We start from the raw sequence: 20,837 nt of genomic DNA, 5'->3' as shown, positions 1-20,837 counted from the left end.
TGCTCCCCTGAATGAACTGCCCCTACAGCCAAGTCTTAATTGACTGGGCCAGTCACACAAAATCTGAGACAAAGGAGGAGGTCAAAACAATGTCTCCAAGTTCCTAGTTGGCATTTGGCTCCTCCTCACTATCACATTATTTCAGCTGAGCTTCTGCTTTCAAAAAACTGACCTGGAACTAGTCCCTGCATTTTCTTCCTGGAAGTTTCCGAACAGACATCTGCCTTCAGGGAGAGGGAAAAGAGAAGCATGCTTTGCTGAGGAAGCAGAGAAGAGGACACAGTACAGAGACAGCAAAGCACTCAACATTTTGCTAAGAACTCTCTGCAGCCAGAGTCAGTTTGTTCCCTGGCTCCTTGGCAACCTTAAATAAGCATGATTTTTGTTTCCAAACCATACAAACAAAATGCACCAACTCTTTCAACAAGGTATTTGGTACTTTGCTTTATGTTTTGTGTACCAAATGTAAAGCATGCCAAGTGTCAGCTTCAGAAAAAAATAAGACCTGTCAAGTTCAGACATGCAGCTTTCGACTCCAAAATCCTATGACCATTACCAAACAACATGCAGAGAAGTACTACTATCTATACAGATGCCACCCTGTACTGAAGGCCTAGAACATATCGGCAAAGCAGGGCTCCTGCAAACAGCCTCCTGCTATTGCAGAATACTGGTTTAGGTAACCTACAGCATAGAGAGACTACCGTAATAATGAACTTCACTCAAAACTTTAACCTAATTCTTCCAATGCCCCCCAAGGTTGCCATTTCCCCAACAAAAGTGTTCTGAGAACATCAGATACACCCCATTGAGCACTGCAGATCACTTCTGCAGACATCGCAAAATTGCTGACGGTTCCATAAAAGGGGATACTTTCTATGTTCATTCACATATACCAGTAATCCAACTAACTGTAACTATCACAATTCTGCCCAGTCTTGCCTTGCACATTCAAGAAGGCTACTCTCACATAATCAAAGTAGCAAACTCTCTGCAGACTAGTTTCACCTCCTCAGTGTGAACTGCAAAATAGAGGACCTTTTTAGTCTTCCTTTACACCAGAATTGTTATTACTACAGAAAGCACACTCTCACTTCCTCTTTGGGCACAGATCAAGGAACTGCGTCTGCCTATTCCTGCACTGCTCCTAACAATATGCTTAGCTAAATGAGACTTCAGCAGTGAAATCTAATTCTGTTTTTAAGGAGACAAAAAAAAAAAAAAAAAAGCAGCTATCACTTTTGCTGACTGCCTCTTTGCCTTTACACCATTCATACCTAACCAACAGTTGCAGTTTTTACTCTGTACAAGCAAATGGGTAAAGTTATTACTGTGACTCCTGGCCCAGAGTCTCAAGACAAGCCGTTTATATGCTCAAACAGCATCATTTAGCAGTGGATAACCCTGAACCTTCTGAGGCACCAGCTCAGTTTCAGTCACTGTGTACAATGCTAGTTGTTTTACAGAAGTCATATGATAAAATTAGCTGAAGCTTTATAGCGCAATTCTATTAAGCTGAGCTCCATGTGGAGTTTCATGTCTGTTTGTACACATGTCCCTGCACACAAACAGAAACTTCCCAACTGATAAGCTGTAGCCCCTCCTCCAAGATTGGGATAGTCTCAAAACATCTTGAAGTTTTGCAGGTGTGTGGCACTACAACTGCTTCTGCATTATTTTCAGAGGGGGAAAAGCATCTTATTTAAAAAAAAAAAAAAAAAAAAAAAAAAAAGACAGCCCGTACAACATCCCCAAAGATCAAAACAGAAATCCAAATTCCAGTTCTAGTTGTCAACTGAGAAAAGACTGCTGAATTGGAAAAGAGAAGAGGGATGTTACTACAAAGCAACAGTTTAGAGGGTTTGTAGTAAACCATCTTGCAAGTCTTACTCCCATTAACTGTAAGCATACTAGTTTTATTAAGGTAGCTTGATATTCAAAACTAAACTTACCAAATGAAGCAACTAGCACATTATGGTTTTCCAAGACACTTGCTTAAAGAGGCACTGGGAGCCAATCAGAGCTGGAGTTAATATAAAAAAACCTCAGCTCTGCACTCTGACTCTTCCATGTACAAGACAATAACCTTAGTTCAGTAGAACTAAGTCATTCAGTCATTTGAGCCACATGCCAATGCAACTATACAACCATCTCAGCATAAACGTTCCTACACAAAAGGAGAAGTAAGAGCAGTGCAACTCCAAGATCAGACACTCACATCTATTGCATCTCTTTCAAATATGCGGAGCTGCAGAAACAGCTCAAGTTTGATCTTGCGTTCTTGAAAAAGCTCCTCCATCTGCGATTGGGCCTCATCCAGCTGCTGCAGCACTGTCTCTATGTGGTTGATCGAGCTGTTATGGGGAGTCTTGTTACTAGAAATGGCAGAATCCCTTTTCAAAACAGGGAGGGGGAAGAAGGGAAAAAAGAAAAAGAGTATTATTGAAAAAAAAACAACATGCAATTTGGATGCTATACATGACCACAAAATCCAAGACTGTTTCAGACAAGGTCAGTGCAAATCATATTACATGAAAGCTAAGTCTGTACATCTTTGCTAAATAAAGTCAAAATTGTATTTTAGTACTTGAAAAAGCATTAGGAAATTAGATTACTTTCATTTTTTGACTAATTCAACATTTAAAGACATTCTGTTTACAGGAAGAATAACATTTTAAACCAGAGACAACCCCTTATGTTGTGAAAAGGAAGTGGCATATGGTAACTATTTACTTTACTGAACCTTCCTGAGAATTGGAAAAAAAAAATATATAATAATAATTGAAAAAATTACTTAATCTTTTACTTTAGTATAAAACCTGCAAATTCAGATATGATAACATCAGTTCCTGCAGCAAAGGGGACTTGTATAAGTACAGCTGGAGTCCAAATTTATTTAGATTGTTACTGAATGAAATGGACTGCAAAGTAATGGTCTTTACTACAATGAAATCACTTATCAGTCAGCAAAACAACTTCAAGTGGTTCTTTACGAAAAGGCTGCTGCTCAGAACTCAGAATGCTGTGGAGCCCCGCATGTCAGACTACAAAGACATAGACTGCTCCTATCACAAAGGTAGCTTAGGTAAACAAAATCTCCTTCTTGTGGAAGTAATGTTTACAAGCTGAGCTTCCTGTAAACAGAGGGTTAGAGACCATCAGTACAGCATGAAACATCACTGTAGTCCTAATATTTACAAGGTTTATTTATAGGTCATATCTTGTAGTCACCATCTCTACCCTCAAAACAGAAAGAGCTTCACAGAATATCAGACATACACCAGAAGAGATTTAAATAAAAACTTGTTTTACCTTAGTTGCTGTATAAGATCTTCACCTTCTTTTATGACATTGACTGTAACCTGCAGAGTGGTCTGTTGTTGTTGACCAAAACGTTTAATGAGGTCTTGGACAGCCTCCACAGACTCAGCATAGACATCATCAAGCAGTTCTTTCTGCAACTCTTCAAGCCATGTCCACAGCTAGAGAAGAAGGGGGAAAAAAGAAATGTAAGCCCCAGGATCAGGCAGTCACTATTTCAAATCAGTCTCCTTGGACAAGAGAAAACAGACTGAGGTGAGGGGGAGAAACAGGATTTGTTTCTCTTCATAGAAAAATCCCATCCTCAATTTCATCAAAACAAGCCTTTGTTTCAAATAAGGTTTTCTCTTCTTGGAAATACCAGGAAAGCTTTATCCGTGTTGCTAAGTCACCGTTTCTTTCCCATTTTCCTTCTACGGTACAGAGTGTATCCGACTGAGCAACACAGAGTTCATAGCGAGAACCCCATCTGCAGCTTTGCGAGAGAGTCCCTGGGAGGAAAATGCTATGGTAACACTCCCGGAGAGAAGGGAGGAAGGAAGGAAGGAAGGGAGATGTATTGTAGCCACCATCAAATTTACACTGCCAGGCTGACACACGCACACAGATAAAACAAAACTCTTCAGTGGCCTTCACAAAAGGAAAACAGAACATTTCAGGAAACAAAACACGAAGAGAAGTCAAATGTGAGAAGTTATTTTTTTATCATGATCTGTACGGCTATGGTGTTTACCGCCTTGATCTCAATTTTGCACTATTACAACAAAAATCATCACAAGTAATTCCACCAGTTAATTCAATGTCATGTCCCACCTCCTCGCTGCTTAACCCATGCATGTATTCCTGTTAAGAACTGCCCACATGTTGCAGCGTATGGAAAAATCCATAGGTATATGCTAGCTAGGTATCACTGCTGGTCACTTGAACTCTGCTGTGTTCTTTTCCATGATTTCACAAGGCAAGTGATGCATCCTAAGCTCTGTGTGAAAATTATGCATCAACAAGCCAACAACCATCTATTGTACAACTAGTAAGAACCCTGCTTGAAGAGAAAAAGCACGGCATCTGCTGCAGCACCACCAGCACAACAGAACAGCTGCCCTCACAGGATGTATTCAACCCGGATCCCTCCTCTCTGTTTTACCATCACATCCCAAACTTTGCAGTTCCAAGAACATGGATTGGACTTGGGTTTGTGGGTTTTGTTTTTGTTTTGTTTTTTAATCCTGAAAGAATAACTCTGTTCTGATTGAAAGTATTAAGATCTTTTGACTACATTTTAATATTTTCCTTTACATGTTTTAGAGATACAAATAGGCTTTATTAACTTTGAACCTAATTAAAAGGTTAACATAATTAAAATAAAGACAGTAAGCAATCAAACTGGCTTAATTTCAAAAGACAGAAAAAGAAATGTTTTATTCCTTTGCTTAACATTTTTAACAGAAATACCCACTTCCTGCTGCTGTTTCTGTAGTGTTCTGATCATAAAGGTTTCTTAACTACCAATGGAGCTACATTAAAACAGAAAATTCAATTAAGGATTCTAGATCTTGATTAATCGGTTCCTTTGAAGCTTTACTTTAAAACCAAATTCTAGTTTTTACATCTTAGAGCTTTACATGCCTCCTGGGGTAGGTTTTGAGTTAATCAAGCCACAGCCTAAATTTACACAAACCAGGAAGAATTAGCGATATTTAGCCACGCTCTCTTCTACAAATCTACTACCCCCTCCAAATGGAACTGCCTATCCATGCACACTGTGTTATTCTGACTACTCATATGCTTCAAAGACAATCTGTCACAAATTTGAATGCAACCCCATACTTGTAAACACCCCAAGCTCAAGCCACAGCAGTCTTTCTTATTAAAAGGAGCACAAATCAATAGAACTTAGCAAGTGGGTCAAAAGCATCCATCAACATTCATTCCAGCATAACCCAACGCAGCATCCAAATTTTTCTTTTTTTTTTTTTTTTTTTTTCCAAATGTGTACTTTGGAAGGCAAATTTTGTTTCGAGACAAATGAAACTTAAGCCCATGAAGCCTGACAACACAAACTGAAAACTTGTGGACATGTTTTTATTCCCCTCTTAGCTTATGAGGCTTATGTCTGAACGGTAATAATAGGACACCATGTTAGAGACCTCAGAGAGCTGGTGTGTGCACACAACCACCAGTGCAGCTTGCAATTGTGCAAATATATTCATTTGAGAATAACACTTGGTTGTTAACTGTAGATCTCATGTGTTTGGTGATAGCTGGAAGGTCTCTACCTCATGCTTATTGCACTGTCCACAAAAGGCCCACTTTTCAGAGGCGTTTATTACAGACAAACCAGAATCAAAGCCAATTTGAGTGTCTTGGACTATATCAAGTTTGTCCCTTGGCTTCCTTACAAGCACCTGCACCATGGCTGAAGGCAAGTCTAAGGAGCACTAGGATTTTTTCTGGTGTGTCCTTTGCAGCTGGGTTGTGTCACACCTGTAAAAGGGACAGCTCACCTCCACCACTTCTTATTCTTCACATACACTTCAGCTGCTTCTGTAACTAGGTGGAGAGGACCTGGCAGGAGCAACACAACTTTAAGTGTTAGGCTGGTGATGTATAGTGCACATCAATACTTCCCTTAAAGCTCAGCCTGGATGCTGGGGATAGAGCCAACACAGAACAAACAGACTTTTCCTTCTGTGTAGCCAGTTCAAAGCAACATCACCTGCCTAGAGCAGAAAGACATGGGCAACAGCACAACAGCGTTACGCCAACTGGCTTTAATGCCTGGTCAACATGGGATGACTGTAGGATGACTGACTCTTGCCCCCACAGTACCAGCGGGCTCAAAAATACACTGTGTTTGCCTAGTTCATTACCTGAATTGCTCACTGCTTGGGAAGGAAAAACATTTTACAAATGTGCAGAAAAGGAAGGACAGTAATTAGTATGCATTACTTGCCTAGCTGTGATTCATATGCTGTTGAAAGTAGAACAATTTAAGCCATTTCTCGAGTGACTAAACAGCTCTCTGACACTTCATAGCAAAAGCTACTCTAATACATTCCCAAATAAGCTTTTTACACATCTCCACTAAGTAAGTTTCTGACAAACAGTTTCCTCTCAAAATAATCTTGATGTTTATACACGAAAGTTAGAATAAAGCCACCACAGATGAAGGAAACTGTCAGGTTATTAAAGCTGGATAAAAATTCACGCAATTTACTGAGAGGAGCTTAATTCATAATGGGTGGCAATAGCCAGCTGGCTTGTATACAGCTTTAAAACCAGAATGAGCAGTGGATATACTGGAAATGACGTAAATTACCTTGTTTTCAGAAACAAAACTAAGGATGAAGACAGTACAAGGTTGCACAGCAAGCCAAAAGAAAGCAAACAGTTTACAGTGGGGGGTGAACAGAGACTGGAGCTTACCCATACACGTTCAGCAGTGCAGAACTACAGATTTTGTAGTACAATGATTTTCTGAGGTAACCCATTATTCCATAAAAGAGAGCTTGGCAACAGAAATCCAGTGGGAAAAAAAAAAAAAAAAAAAAAAAAAAAACCCACAACAAACCAAACAACCACAAACAAACTTGTCACTAAAAACTATGAACTTTATCTCAGTGTGAACTTTTCAGCAACTTCCAGGCATGTTCTTTTCTATTCTTTGTAAAAGAAGCAGCATGAAGATCCCTAAGAAAAACGAGTCCTATGACCTCAGAACTTCATCCAGCAGCAAGACAGCTCTAACATACAGTGAGAAAATGGTATAAATAACTCAATCCAGTCTCAGAAGGAGGCTCTTCTGCTCTTTTCATCTGCTCTTCACATCTTATCAGAATTAAAATTGGGGAGGGAAATAAAATTCTGAATCCCTGACAGGCAAATGTTTCACCCAGCAGGTTTTTTTTTTCCTGATCTAAATTTAGCACAGACTAAGAAACATCTGTTTGAATGAGCCTGCATCCTGTGCTACCTCTTTCCTAAGTTCTTGGGAGCATGCCATTAGTCACTGAGATGGTATTATTTTAATTGTCTGCAACATCCTGGAAGTTTCAGTGTTTCCATCATGGGCCTCTCTCTCCCCATTTAGGTTCCATCCCTGCAATCTCCTGAAAAAACTGCAGTTAAATGAGACCTTACTGTATTTTACTGAATATAATCAGAGAAAATTATTTTTGAGTAAATATCTTTCCAAGCACACGGAGTTATTTTATCAGGGTAAAATATCTATTGCACTTTCACAATTTATTTTTCATTTTTGTAATAACAGCTTTCAGATATGCAGTCAGCCTTCTCAGCAGGCTAAGACAAAGGAAGGCACACAGTTTCTGCGTGTAAAAACTGCCAATTCCTCTTTCTGCCCCTGCCCCCCAGCACAGCGTTGCAGTATGTGCACTATCACAGGCACAGTTGTTGTAGGAGCTATTATTTGTACACGGCTAAACGTTGCAATAATATTCCCTATTAAGTATATCTGGACATAGAAAGGGGCTGATATGTTTGTGTCTTGTCCGTAAGCTTTGGCTTTCAGGACATACAGTGGTCAAAATACTGCATGTTTTTTAAAACAAAAAATAATAATATGTTAAACTGGCCCAGAGTTTGTCTTCCAAAGTCTTTCAGAGACATTTAAGAAAACGAATACATGCCTATTTTTTGAAAATTAGATATAATAATCTTAAAAAGCTTCAAATATCCCTACCTACTCTATAGTTAGAATGGAAACAATTTCTTATTTAGAATAAATTCATCCTCGAAGCAAAAACAAGTGTGTCACATCTTTCTAAAATTATATCAACTACTGTTACGCTGCTAAGATTTGTCCCATTTCTGAACTGCACAAGAAAAAAAGTCTATACCATAGCTTTACACAGTTTAAAGGCCTATTTCTGCCTCAGCTCTCTCAAGCACTTAGTGCTATTTCAATAATGCATGGACTTTAATCTGATCCCCTTTTTTCAAGCAAAGTAGCTATCAGTATTGAAAAACTCAAGAGAGAAAGATCTGTGCTCGCTAACTGGATTCCAATCCTATCGAACTAGTAAGCCACAACACACTTCAGTGTGCTGCCACTGAATGTTTCTCTTATTTCAGTTTTAAAAATTGTCCTCCTCAACTCTCAGCTTCAAGATGACTGTCCTATCAAAATACTGACCAGAGACTGCACCACATACACTTTTCCAGACCCATAACATTAAGCATTGTTGTGCTATAATGACACAATAAAAATATTAGAGATGCACAAAAGCCCAGGGGACAGAGCCTTCACACTTAGATGGGGGCATCCAGAAGCTGCTCTGCTGCCAGGAAACGGCATGCAGAAGAGAAAGCAGCCTTATTATGCCATCCAAATCCAACCTGTAGACCATCAGCACAGATGACTCAAACATTCAGGAGTGACAGGAGACCAGAAGCACAGGTCTGTTACCTCAGGGTCCACCCTGGGATGAAATGAATGAAAGGCTGCACAGCCAGCCACCATTTCCATACCAGATAATGCAAAGGAGGACATATTTCTGTCAGTGAGTTGTGAGACAAAGCAAGACCATTATCAGCAAGGTTTTCCAACATTCATAGCTAGGTGTGAATGAATCGGCAGCATTATGGCCAGAGCAAAACCTCCTCAACCTTCCCATGCACTGGCATGCTCAAAAGGATGCCACCTTCCTTCAACAGCTTGCACAGACTACTGTTTCATTACTTTTGGTCAGGAATAGCAAGGTTTTGTATTGGAAATGTTAGCCAATTCTACTTCCCTTTTCTTTGTTTCAATCTCAGTCTATTCTGGTGCAAAGTTTAGTCTGAGTAAGAGAAAAAAAAAAAGACATCTTCTAGAAACACTATTAAGCATATTGTGTATACATACAAAGCACTCTGAGCTATTGTATAATTGACTTGTCAGAATACACACAAAAGGTTATATGCAAAAAGCCAACAGGCTCTTAAGAGATCATTCTCTTCCACGTACAGACAGCCTTGTCTGTATTCCCACACTTGACTCTAGTAAGGAAAATATCTGTTGCTCTACTTTGGCACTACTACAAACACCTGGTTTGGCCAGGATTTCAGTCTTCCCACTCATAGATGCTGAGGGAGCCATTTCAGAGAGAGCGTGTGTGTACGCATGTGTGTCTGTGGCTATGTGTATGGAAGAGTTTGAATTCACATCGAAATCCTGTTCATCTCTACTTGGTGACAGATTCTACAGCAAAGACTATCATGACTCTTGCTCCTATGTTCTGCACACAATCTTTTATAATAAGCATTTATTTAGGAAACATATCTGTGCAATTTTTTTCTCACCTTGTCCCTCCTCATATTTATTAAATGTCAAAAGACATAGAAGCCATAAGGATTCACTGTCTTGCAATGGTCAACAGTTTCAGATGTTCAGTTGCATTTTATCCATCTTCAGGCTGGGAACCTGCCAGGATACAGTACTTTCAATGCAAAGATTCTGGCAGGGATATTTATGGTCCCAAACACTTTTAAAGCTCGCCAGCGCACGGCTTAACTTCAGTATATCACTTACTGAAAAATTTGGCTTAAGGACTGAAATTTCTCACTGTTTGCATGGGAGCTAAAAATCAATATTCACAGCCTTACAAATTTAAAACTAGTAATAACAGAACAACATGGAATCACAATTTATATACAGAAAGCAACTTATTTTCTTGGATCACCATTAAGCAAAGTGAGTAATGGTGTACCATTCCATAACATTGCATTTCTGGCTTTTCTGAATACATCCTCTTTTTCCCCAATGAGAAATGTGGTCTACTGAGGTTAGTCTATGAGGAGCCTGAGAACTTATACATTGTTTTCCGATGTTTGTAAGCCACAGGAAGCTCTGCCAGCTTGTAACCACCTGGCTACAGAACTTCTGGAAATGTTAAAGACAGCCAACGTGCATCGTAACAGGCTGCTGCACATACAGTACACAGCTGCTCTATGCACAGGTATAGCAGAAGTCTGTTGCTTCCAGGACGTGCCAAGCTGAATTATTGCTTTTGTGGCAAGCACACACCGCTTCTGAAAGCAGGAACTGTGCTGATTTACCAAGCACCAACAAAGTAACAGTACTGCGCAGGCACTGCGGGGCTGATGCTTCCCAGGGAAGTTGGGTAAAGTCACAGGCAAATTCTGTGCCAAGTATAAAGGTTATTATCCCAGTTTTGGCTGGGATTGAGTTAATTTTCTTCCTAGTAGCTGGTATAGTGCTGTGTTTTGGATTTAGTATGAGAATAAAGGTGATAGCACACTGATGTTCGAGTTGTTGGCAAGCAGTCAAGGAGTTTTCTGCTTCTCACACCACCCCACCATTGAGGAGTCTGGGAGTGCACTAAAGTTTGGGAGGGGACACACAGCTGGGACAGCTGACCTCAACTGATCAAAGGGATATTCCACACCACATGACATCATGCTCAGCATATAAAGCTGGGGAAAGAAGGAGGAAGGGGGAAAATGTTCAGAGTGATGGTGCTTGTCTTCCCAAGTAACTGTTACACGTGATAGAGCCTGGCTTTCCTGGAGATGGCTGAACACCTGCCTGCCAATGGGAAGTGGTGAATGAATTCCTCATTTTCTTTGCGTGCGTGTGCAGCTTTTGCTTTACTTATTAAACTGTCTTTATCTCAACCCAGGAGTTTTCTTATTTTCACTCTTCTGATTCTCTCCCCCATCCCACCCGAGGGGGCTGAGTGAGTGGCTGCATGCTGCTTAGTTGCCGGTTGGGGTTAAACCATGACAGTTATGTAAAGCTATAGAGGAAAAGTAGTATTGGAATGGAACATTCATTCAACATGAAGTATTTCTGGGAAAAAGAATAAAACACAACAAAACATTCTACTTAAAAAAAAAAAACAAGTTATTGAGTGGATATTGGAGCCAGATTTCGAAGTCTCAAAACAGCCAACAACTCGAGATTACCAGCTTTTCTCAGCTCTGTGGCACCCTCCAAACTGTAACACACAAACAGGGGTTTTGTACGTTATGCCTGTTTTTTAGACCAGAAAAACAAACAAAAAAAAGATAGAAGAAACAAAATTCACCTTGAATACTTGAAAGGCAAAATGCGTTGGTGGGCTTTTTTTGTTTGTTTTGTTTGATTTGGGGTTTGTTTATTTTTGTTTGTGGGTTTGTTTCATTGGTTGGTTTGGGGGTTTTGTTTTGTATTGTTTTTCTCTTTTTTAAACAACTGAAGTATCTCCTTCCGGTTCAACTACTATGCTACCACTTGAACTCCTCTCTTCACTAGCTAAGTCTGCACATTAATTTCTTCACTCCATCATATAGTGGAAAACTATGCACTAATTCATTCAGCAACTTCCCACATCCTGCAGGAGAAATGCAATTGTCCTGCCAGCAAAGCATGGATGGTTTTCAGGTTCAGGGCATTTTTATCGTCTATCTGCTTTGTGATGCCTTCTCAGCACTCTTCATGCATGTTTGGTAACAAACAATGTGCTCTTGAAAACAGACCAGAAAACACAAAGCACAAGACAGCTTTGACTTTGCTATTTCTTTACACCTTAACCAAAGGACTGGTCTATTAAATATGAACCACCTGCCTCACTCTCTCATCTGTATTTGTAAGTAGAATGCAAATAAATAAAAATATAGTCTTACTTATATAAGTAGTCTTTTTAATTTTCAGGGCTTTATTAGGTATAAAGTTCAGCCACGTGACAAAAAAAACCCCCACAACCTGTGTACATCAGCCACAGTACCATTCCCCCAAAGTCTATGCTGCAAAGAGGCTGCCATAGTAACAGCTGTGTGCACTTAAGAGTTCACAATAGTATCTATTTTCCCAAAGATATAAATCAAGATACAGACTATTCTTTTTTTAATAAAACATTATTATCTAGGGGAGCAGTGCCGACATTCCAGCACATCTGGATCAGCCTCTCAGAATTATTCAACAGTGACTCACAGATCAGTCTGCGTTTCAGTTTTTGGGATTCTTCAAAGTCCTTTCCTTGCAAATCCTTTTACAGTCTCCATCTTTCATCACTACAACAAACTGTATCCCTTTAAATACCATTCCAGCTGCTCTTCTTGATGCTAAGAAAAACAGGTAATGAATAAATCTATAGAAACAATGAACATGTCTCAGCAGCTGCCTGCTCCTGAGCTTTGCAACAGGCAATGGAACAGCACTACGTGCTTCAGAAAAGTAAAATAAAAAAGTCGCCCCCTCAGAATAGCTTACGATACGGCATTTATGTTTTGTTTAAAACAGGAGAGTCCTGGGAGAATATCGGCAAGGAAGCATGTAACAGAAAACTGATGAGGGAGCTATGTACTCATGTCTAGAGCTACAGAGTAATCCACTCCTGACCTTCTTCAAAACCCAACCGCCTTGTGTGTTTGTTTCAAGTGCAACACAGATGTTTCACATAGAAAAAACCTCCCACCCTTACCCTCTACAAGGTTTTGCTGAAGAAGCTACTTTGAATACTATGCATCCCCACTGAACAGACCATTTCTTGATGTAGGGTGAAGGGAAGGAAGACATACTCTAACATGCTGTGATCCAGAAGCCTTTCATATTTTCACCTAGTTGGAGCAGCGAGAAGATTTAACACAAGCTCTGAACAGAAAACAAGTAACCTACAGTTTTTAAAATTTGCCACTACCTTTAACCAAAACTGCTTACTGTAGTCCTTACTAATGCTCTAGCCTGTTCCTCCCCTCTCCTATGAACTTACAAATTTGTATGATCTGTGTTCTGAATCAGAACAGAAAACTCATCTGGCTTAAAACTACATTTGGTTGAATTTTATTTTTCCTGGTGTATCAGTTCAACCTTTGAAGAAGACTAAAAACTGCAAACATGAGGCAAACCATTGTCATTATCAGATAAGCTCTTTGGGTTATGAAGAACTACCTATATACAAGATCAAAATGCAGTGTGTAAAACAGCAAAAGGAAACAAAGCCTCCCTGGGCAGCAGGGTTGCATTAGGTAATCTTGTGCTTCTGCCACGCGTTTCAGTCTCCTAAACAGTGTCAGTCTAACCATGTGTGTGACAACTCAGTTAACTGCGCTGGAGAGCTGGTTGGACCAAGCAAAACAAAACCAAACAAACCAAAAGAAAAAGCAGCAAGAAACAAACAAAAAGCAACACGAACAAAAAACAACAAACATGGAAAATAAACAAACAAGCCACAAACAACCCCCCCAAAAAACAAAAGCACAAAAACACCAACCATCCAAAAACACTAAAAACCAAAACCAAACAAAAACAACAACAACAACAAAACCCAAACAAAGAAAAAAACACCCTCACAAAAGACAGAAGTGCACAGTACTGATTCCCCTGCAACACTGTCTTTTAGCTGTATCAGTTCCCTGATCTGGCCCTTCCCTGTGGCCAAACAAGCGTGTGTACTTGCACAATAAAGGAGGCAGAAGCTTCGTGTGAAAAGCAAAAATAAATAGAAAAAGTAAAAATCCATAACAGAGACAACTACCCTACCCTAGCCCTCAATCCGCAGTGAATTACAAACCAAAACTCATCCTACAATAGGTGTTTCATGACTTGCTATGGCAAGGTTCTAATGATGAAAGTAACATTGGACAATACTGGTTTTAAGGCTTAAAGTTAGGACCAACAACTTAGCAGCAGTTTTACCTCTTTAACATGAGTGTGAAAGGACACAGACATGTCCAGCAGGATCTTGCGTTGCTCCACACGCCTCACAAAATCCTGTATCCGGTCTTCGAGCTGATGGGCAGCTTGATAAATTTCCTCTGGGTCACACTCCCCAGTCTGAGCAAGCTGTTCGGCTGCTTCTAGGAGTTTATCTGCGTTGGTATATGTGTTCTGTAGAGAAATAAGTTAGTTTCACAGGATTAAATAGAAGAAAATGCAGTCAGTATACTTTAAAGACACTCCACTAATGAAAACAAAAGCACAAGAAGGCCCTTGGAATGTATTTTTCTTTCCTCCTTTTTTAAGGTAGTAGAACATAATCTTGCCATTTTTTTAATATTTCTAGATACTTTTTCATTTAACTGTGAATAAATTGATTCCTTAGCTCCTTATTTATGTCTATTAATATGTCTCCTCGATCTAGAGCTGGGGAGCCTATTTATTCTTTTTTGGAATTAGTATTTTATATTTACAACTAGCATAAAGATCAGCCTAAGTGTCTGATTACTTGCAAACTGGCCTATTTCAACACTTGAAAAATCACTAGAGTCACAGCCAGAATACTTTTCAAATGTGTATTACTAGAAGTGAGAAAGTTCTAGCTGCTGGTAGAGACAATACCAAATCCACACACCCAGCAGGAAGGTGGAAAGTAACCAGGCACAAAAAGGTAAAATTTCTTTCCATCCTTACAGAAGTGAGGTACCTAAAAATTCACATGTCAAGTGGATCACCGTTTGTGAAAAAGCAGAAGCAGAGGAACATCTATAAATCAGCTACAGGTGAGTGTTAGAGTGGAATATTGTCCCAAGACGTCATAGGATTAATAAATGCAGATCAGCCGTCTTATAGGAGGCTTGGGTCAAGGAAGAAAACAGAATGGGAGAAGTCTGGTACCTGATGTGCTGAGAGTGCTATGGCCCAGAGAAGAAAGAGATGTTTAAAAACTCTTAAAACTTAGAACTGCCAGCCTTTATATCTATCTTTCTCATTAATTCAAAATAGGACTGTTTCCAAACATTTGCTATAATTTGGGTGCTCTTTTGAGCCTAACCTTGGGTTTTCATGACTTAGAATGGTTCCCAAAACAGACTCCTCAAGAAAGCATAGAACATTAACCTCTAGGGAAAATAGACTGCAGTCAAGTATACACTAAAGAAGCTTTGGTTACTTCAGCACATCAGGTCTCCTGATAAGTTTGCACCACAGACTATTAAAATAAATCCTCACATTATAAACTACACTTTTCTCTTTTCCCTTCTGCCCTTCCATCTTTTCCTCAACTCAAATACATTAGGTAAAAACACTGCTTGCCAAGTTAAACTAAGCCTATGCAAATGTACTTTACTTTGTCATAAGTACAGTATCACACCTCTAATTAACATTTGAATACCCACAAAAGTTAAATCCAAGCCTGGCCCTACAACTCAGCTAAGGGGCAGGAAACAAGAGCTCTCTGCCAGGGTCTCAGGCAAATTACCAGGCAAACCCAGGACAGATTACATGACTCAGTGCAGCTTCCACATAACTGGGGGAAGTTCCCCCTTCATTTATTACAGTCTATTTATGTAAGGAATTCAATCCACGCTGCTCCTTGATTTTGACAATGTGCATCTTAGCCTTTCCTTAACCTTTAGCTTTCTAATTGCACGGAGATGTAGGGAACTCCTCCCCGGTTTCCCTGGGAAAGCCTGCACATACTAACACAAACCCACCCTTTTCAGCAGGGAGTTCACTAATCAATGCTCTAGATCACTGGCTCAGGACACATTGGCCTGGAACACACTCTGGTCTGTGCTTTGGTGTTTTGACTTCCACAGTCACAGCTCACATGTGTTCAAGGGGCAAGGCCAAAGAGCCTTAAGGCGCTCCTCGAACAACAACTACTTCATCAACACAGAGAGGCACACCCAGCTGCAGATGGCTGAAACAGAAGTTTCCTATTTTAATGAAAACTTTCTCTCACATGTAAAGCATTGTTTATGAATTTCAGGAGTATCTTCCGTGTAACACACGCCCAGGCTTATCAGACTTCTTTCTGTAAGCTGCACGGTAAACTGCCTGGACTTAGAAATGATGCTTAGATGCTACTTCAAAAGGGGTTGCAATTCTCAAACCTTAATAGCAGACACATGCCTTATCACTGATATTTCTCTTCCATGTAGATCTGAAATACAATATAAATATTTATCTTGGTAGATAATAACTGCCCTTTGGAATAGAAATCGCAGCAACTAGGCATGCTGTACTAACTACTGCCTTTCCCAGCTCTCTGATTACTTCTAAACAATGCTTGGATGGAAACAGGCAGTAATGTGAAGATTTAGAAAACGTTGGTCCCAAGATGTCAGTTACAAAACAGAAGGTTAGGTAGAAAGAGCAGTAGTTTTCCCTTGAAGCTGCTTATCCCAGTTTCCTAAATTGACAAAGAAGCCTTCATGGGGATAAATTCAACATAGTTTTGAAAGGGATTAACCCTTGCTCAGAATTTCTCCACTAGCACACCCTCCCCAAACCCCATGGGAAACAAATCAGCTTTAAGAAGTCCTCTAGCCCATCCTTCTGTGCCCCAAGATGCAATCAGGACTTCCATGTAGAGTCTTTAAGAGGCATTCTACAAACTGCTGAAGTCTCTTCATAATGGAGAGTTCACCACCTTCCCCAAAAACATACATCTCATCACTTTACTAGTCTTCCTGTTGAGAATTTTTCTCTACATATTCTTCAGAAAAAACAAGCATCATATTTTTAGAAATTATGTGAAGTGACTGATGCGTCATAGAAAAGTCAAAGGTGAAGTTTAAGAGACTAGCTCAGAAATAAGTACTATCAACAATAAATACAACAGCAGAAGTGAAGGTATGGACTGAATTTTATACAAACTGGAGGTTATTGCACTACAGAGGGGGAAGGGAGAGACACACGGATGGAGGTAGATTAACAGAGGTGTACAAATCATTAGAGAAAATTAAGACAGATTATTCATTAAATATAGTGGATGCTATCATGGTTAAGCATCAGACAACACACTTAAAACTAAAAAGTAAAAGTATTTTTAATCTAAGAGGCAATTAAATTGCATAACTCATTGCCACAGGATCTGGCATACATTCCAAGAGTATAAATGTGTTAAAAAAATATCTAGCCTAATTAAGAGAAGTCCATCAGTGACTGTTAAGCACTGGTTCTGCTGCATCCTTCAGTTCCAGATATCAAATAGGACCAGATAACTGGGAGGCTAAAGGTAACATTTTAAGCATACAGTCCATTTTCTTTGTGCATCTAGTGGTGTCTACAGGACACTGTAAGACAGACCTTTAGTTTGACGCATTATAGCCATTCATGGGTATAGAATCAGCTCAAATCTGTAACGTTTTTTTTTAAACCTTAAAGGAGGTGAGAAGTGGTGGTGTTAGGGAAATGATAGGTGTATTCAAACGAGGTTTGGAAGCATCTTTCTTGTGCATGTCTTGCACCAAGAAGACTTGAGTTCTTTACCAGATGCAATCTGCACATGGACAAAAGAACCGACGTGTGGCAAAAGATCCCAATACTTACTTTTTGCCATACACCTTTCATGTTTTTTTTTGAGCATAGACTACTGTCAAAAAGCCAACAATGATCACAGTTGAAACAGAAGTTAACTTAGAATTTAATACAAAATTGCATGGGGAAGTGCACTATCAATCTACATCCAGTGCTTCTAAGCTGAAAATCTGTGCCCAAAAGAGAATCAGTTATGTAAAAATTTGGAGTCTTGACATTTTGACTAAACGGTCTCTTGAATAGAAAGATCATCATGGGGATGGAAGAAAAAAGAAAGAAAAAAAGAGTAAGCAGAAAGTGAACTGGACAGACTTTACATGAAAAGAGCAACACAATTTAACAACAGTGGGTGCAAGTCAAACTTTGTATGTGTAGCACAAAAGTCAGTACATCGGAATTTAGGGAGGATTATTAGCTGGCTGAGTTTTGATTATCTAGTAGCAAAAAAAAAAAAAAAAAAAGAGAGAGAAATGCCTTCATTTCACACAAATTTTGAAGTGAATAATTTGTGAGCCCACAGCCCATTGACTCTAGAACATCTTTTTTATTTGACACACAGCTTATGTTAACATCTCTCTGAACGCTGCTGAGGAACTGGCACCTCATTCAGAGTAAAAGAATGAGGGAAGAAGCAAAAGGGAAAAACAAAAGAAATAATGATTTCCGCTCCCCTCAAAACCAGGAGCTAGCCTTTGATCAGGAGCATTTCAGCATTACTGTTGGCTCCCTGCATTGGATAAAACATTGCCATGCCACTGACAGTTGACTTGACATTGCTCCCTCTCACGTTCTGAGTGGAGCAAACTGAAAACCCCTAATTATGCCTAGAGTCCTATTAAAAAAAAACCCAAACAACAAAACACAACAAAAAGTAACAACAACAAAAAACCCCAAAACACAACAAAGACCTGGACCAACCAGAAATGTTGGTAGGGAGTAAATCAGCTGAACGTTACTCAAGTTTTAACAAGGACTGCAGATTGTGGTCTCACACTTGAACATAATCTTCCTTGTAACATCAACAACAGGAATGCCTTTTGGGGCTTGCTTACATTCAGTTTTAGAGCAATTAAGAAGAACAACTCAGAGGGTGTGCCTCTCTTGGCAGTCACTACACATTCAAGGGTTAGAGATGAAAAAAAAATACTTATTAGATCATTTTGTCCATCCTTCTGTCAGAGGAAGATAGTCCCCTGTAGTATATTTAAGTTCTTTGACCAGCCTAATTTTTCAGTACCTCCAAAAATAGAAATTCCACCCAACCTCTAAAGAAATAATTTTAAACTCTAGTAACATAACATTCAGTTTTAGGAAATTTTTGCTAAGAATTTGCTTTACAACTTTCTACTTTAAAGATTACTGCAAATTAACAAGATGCTTTTTTTACATCCCACTAATGGTTCTACACACTTTGTCCCCTTCAGTTACTCAAACATTTTTTTCTTTTTGCTCAAATAACACAGTATTAAGTATGAGATCATTCAGGTTTTGTTAAGTATCTTACAGAAATAGATTCTTGCTTGTCTGACCCAGAAAAATAAGTATTTCCACATGGAAACAGATTTTACTAAAAATGAAGTTTTAGTCACACATATGGAAAATCCAGCATGTATATATAAAAAACTAACAACATACTTATCATTTTGGAAAATTTTATAGGAAATCAATATTGAGGAAGCTTTCTGATTTAGGTCCTCAGTCACTGGAGGGCTCTAAGGCCACATTTACAATAAAATTTTATTGAGAGCTTAATCATTCCTTTAGGCAGGCAATCTGTAAACATACTTTTGATGCACCCACTGTGGTAGATGTCACTGCTAAGCTCCTTTACATCACTTCAGAATTTTCTAATAATGCATCATCTTCTTTGACTGAAGGACCGTTGTATCAACCCCACCTTAATGAGATTTTTCTTGATGAATCTTGGAGATGTTTACTCTTACCAGTCATTAAGACTGGAGAGAAAGAGTATGTTACTAACAGCGAGGATTCTAGTCTTCAGGTTCTCATGGGTTTACTTCATCTTGCATCCCCTTTTCAAGCTGCCACCCAAACCAACTTCCTCTTGTTAGGCTCCCTGTATTCCCTAGTATCTCTGTTTCTATCAGCTTGACTTGTTTTCACAGAAAAGTGTATTTTGAAGTTCTATCAGTTCCCCTTAAGGCTAAAACTAGAGCTTTCCTATGGAAAAAGTGTTGGTATTGGTGATTCTGAACAGGAGAACATATACAAACTCAATTGTGTTTAAAAAAAAACAAAACAAAACAAAAACCCCAAAGACAGGTTGGCCAGTTTGCTGGTTCATGTGGTTTCTTAGGAGTCCCCTTCTGCTCCCCACATCGGACCATTGTGGTGATTTAAGGAGCTCCCCAAGCTCGAGGTCAGAAAGCAGAGCTTTCAATTCATCTCCATTCTCACTAACAGGCTGCACAAAAGTTTACATGCTAGAATCCCACGGAATTAAGTTATTTTAAAAGGAGAGTTTCATTCTTCTGTGACTCAACATTTGAAAGCATGTTTTTGAAAATTATAAATAATAATAATAGCAGCAGCAGCTTCAAGGCTCCCACTCTCTGTAGGACTGTGGATGTTTTTGTTTTTCTTATTGAAGCTGGAGCACTAGGGAGAAATTAAATAAAAGCTTGCAATAGAAAAAAAAACTATAGTCCATTCTTGGAACTAATGTCTTTGTAGTGGAGCTCCCTCTGCCCAGCCCTTCAGTGCCAGAGCAGGAATTTTCCATATATTTCCATAACAAGTGTACAATCCTTCACACAATTGTTTTTACCTGTGCAACCTCTTCAAAGTCTTCATGGCGTTTCTGCAAAGCCCTAGCCCGATGCAGGGATTTTCCCACTCCAGTATGTTTGCTAAGGAAAGCTTCTCCGTGGTTTTCAATCCAATCCAACACCTGTGATACAGAAGAGAGACACACAAAAACTGAGTGGATATACTGAATGTTATAACAAAAAGACAGCTATTCAAGAAACTAAGTAGCTGTAAAGGGACTGCTTATAAGGAACTGTACTGTTGGACTAAAACACAGTATTGTCATTGAGGCACATTAATTACAGCTCATTAACTTTATTCAAGGCAATAACCAGCTCAAACTAGCTAAATCATAAGATTATCTTTTTATTTTGAAGCCTACCAAGGACATCCTTATTTCTACACATTCATCAATGTGACAGTAATCTGATCCAAATGGCTGGACACCTTGTGAGGGTCTCTCAGTAACCCATATACGCCTTCAGCTGACATTTTTCTGTAATGTAACACTAATGGAGTTTGCACATTCCCCAGCAATGCT

The 20,837-nt window shown here is 39.3% G+C and overlaps 1 protein-coding gene across 8 annotated transcripts in view; it reads right to left on the bottom strand.

Moving 5' to 3' along the window:
- Nucleotides 1-20,837, bottom strand: part of TRIO (trio Rho guanine nucleotide exchange factor) — a 256,340-nt gene that overhangs the window by 123,261 nt on the left and 112,242 nt on the right. For all 8 annotated transcript variants that reach the window (XM_082046525.1, XM_082046524.1, XM_082046527.1 and 5 more), the window contains exons 10-13: nucleotides 20,316-20,438; nucleotides 13,961-14,152; nucleotides 3,313-3,482; nucleotides 2,219-2,393 (exon numbers count right to left, since the gene is read on the bottom strand). In XM_082046525.1, the coding sequence (XP_081902651.1) occupies nucleotides 2,219-2,393; nucleotides 3,313-3,482; nucleotides 13,961-14,152; nucleotides 20,316-20,438 (660 nt within the window). The remainder of the gene's footprint in view (nucleotides 1-2,218; nucleotides 2,394-3,312; nucleotides 3,483-13,960; nucleotides 14,153-20,315; nucleotides 20,439-20,837) is intronic.

Source organism: Streptopelia decaocto (genome assembly GCF_964273445.1).
Source record: "Streptopelia decaocto genome assembly, chromosome: 2".
Taxonomy (NCBI): Eukaryota; Metazoa; Chordata; class Aves; order Columbiformes; family Columbidae; genus Streptopelia; species Streptopelia decaocto.
The sequence above is the reverse complement of the archived record's forward strand: the minus strand, read 5'-3'. Positions and strand labels throughout refer to the sequence as shown.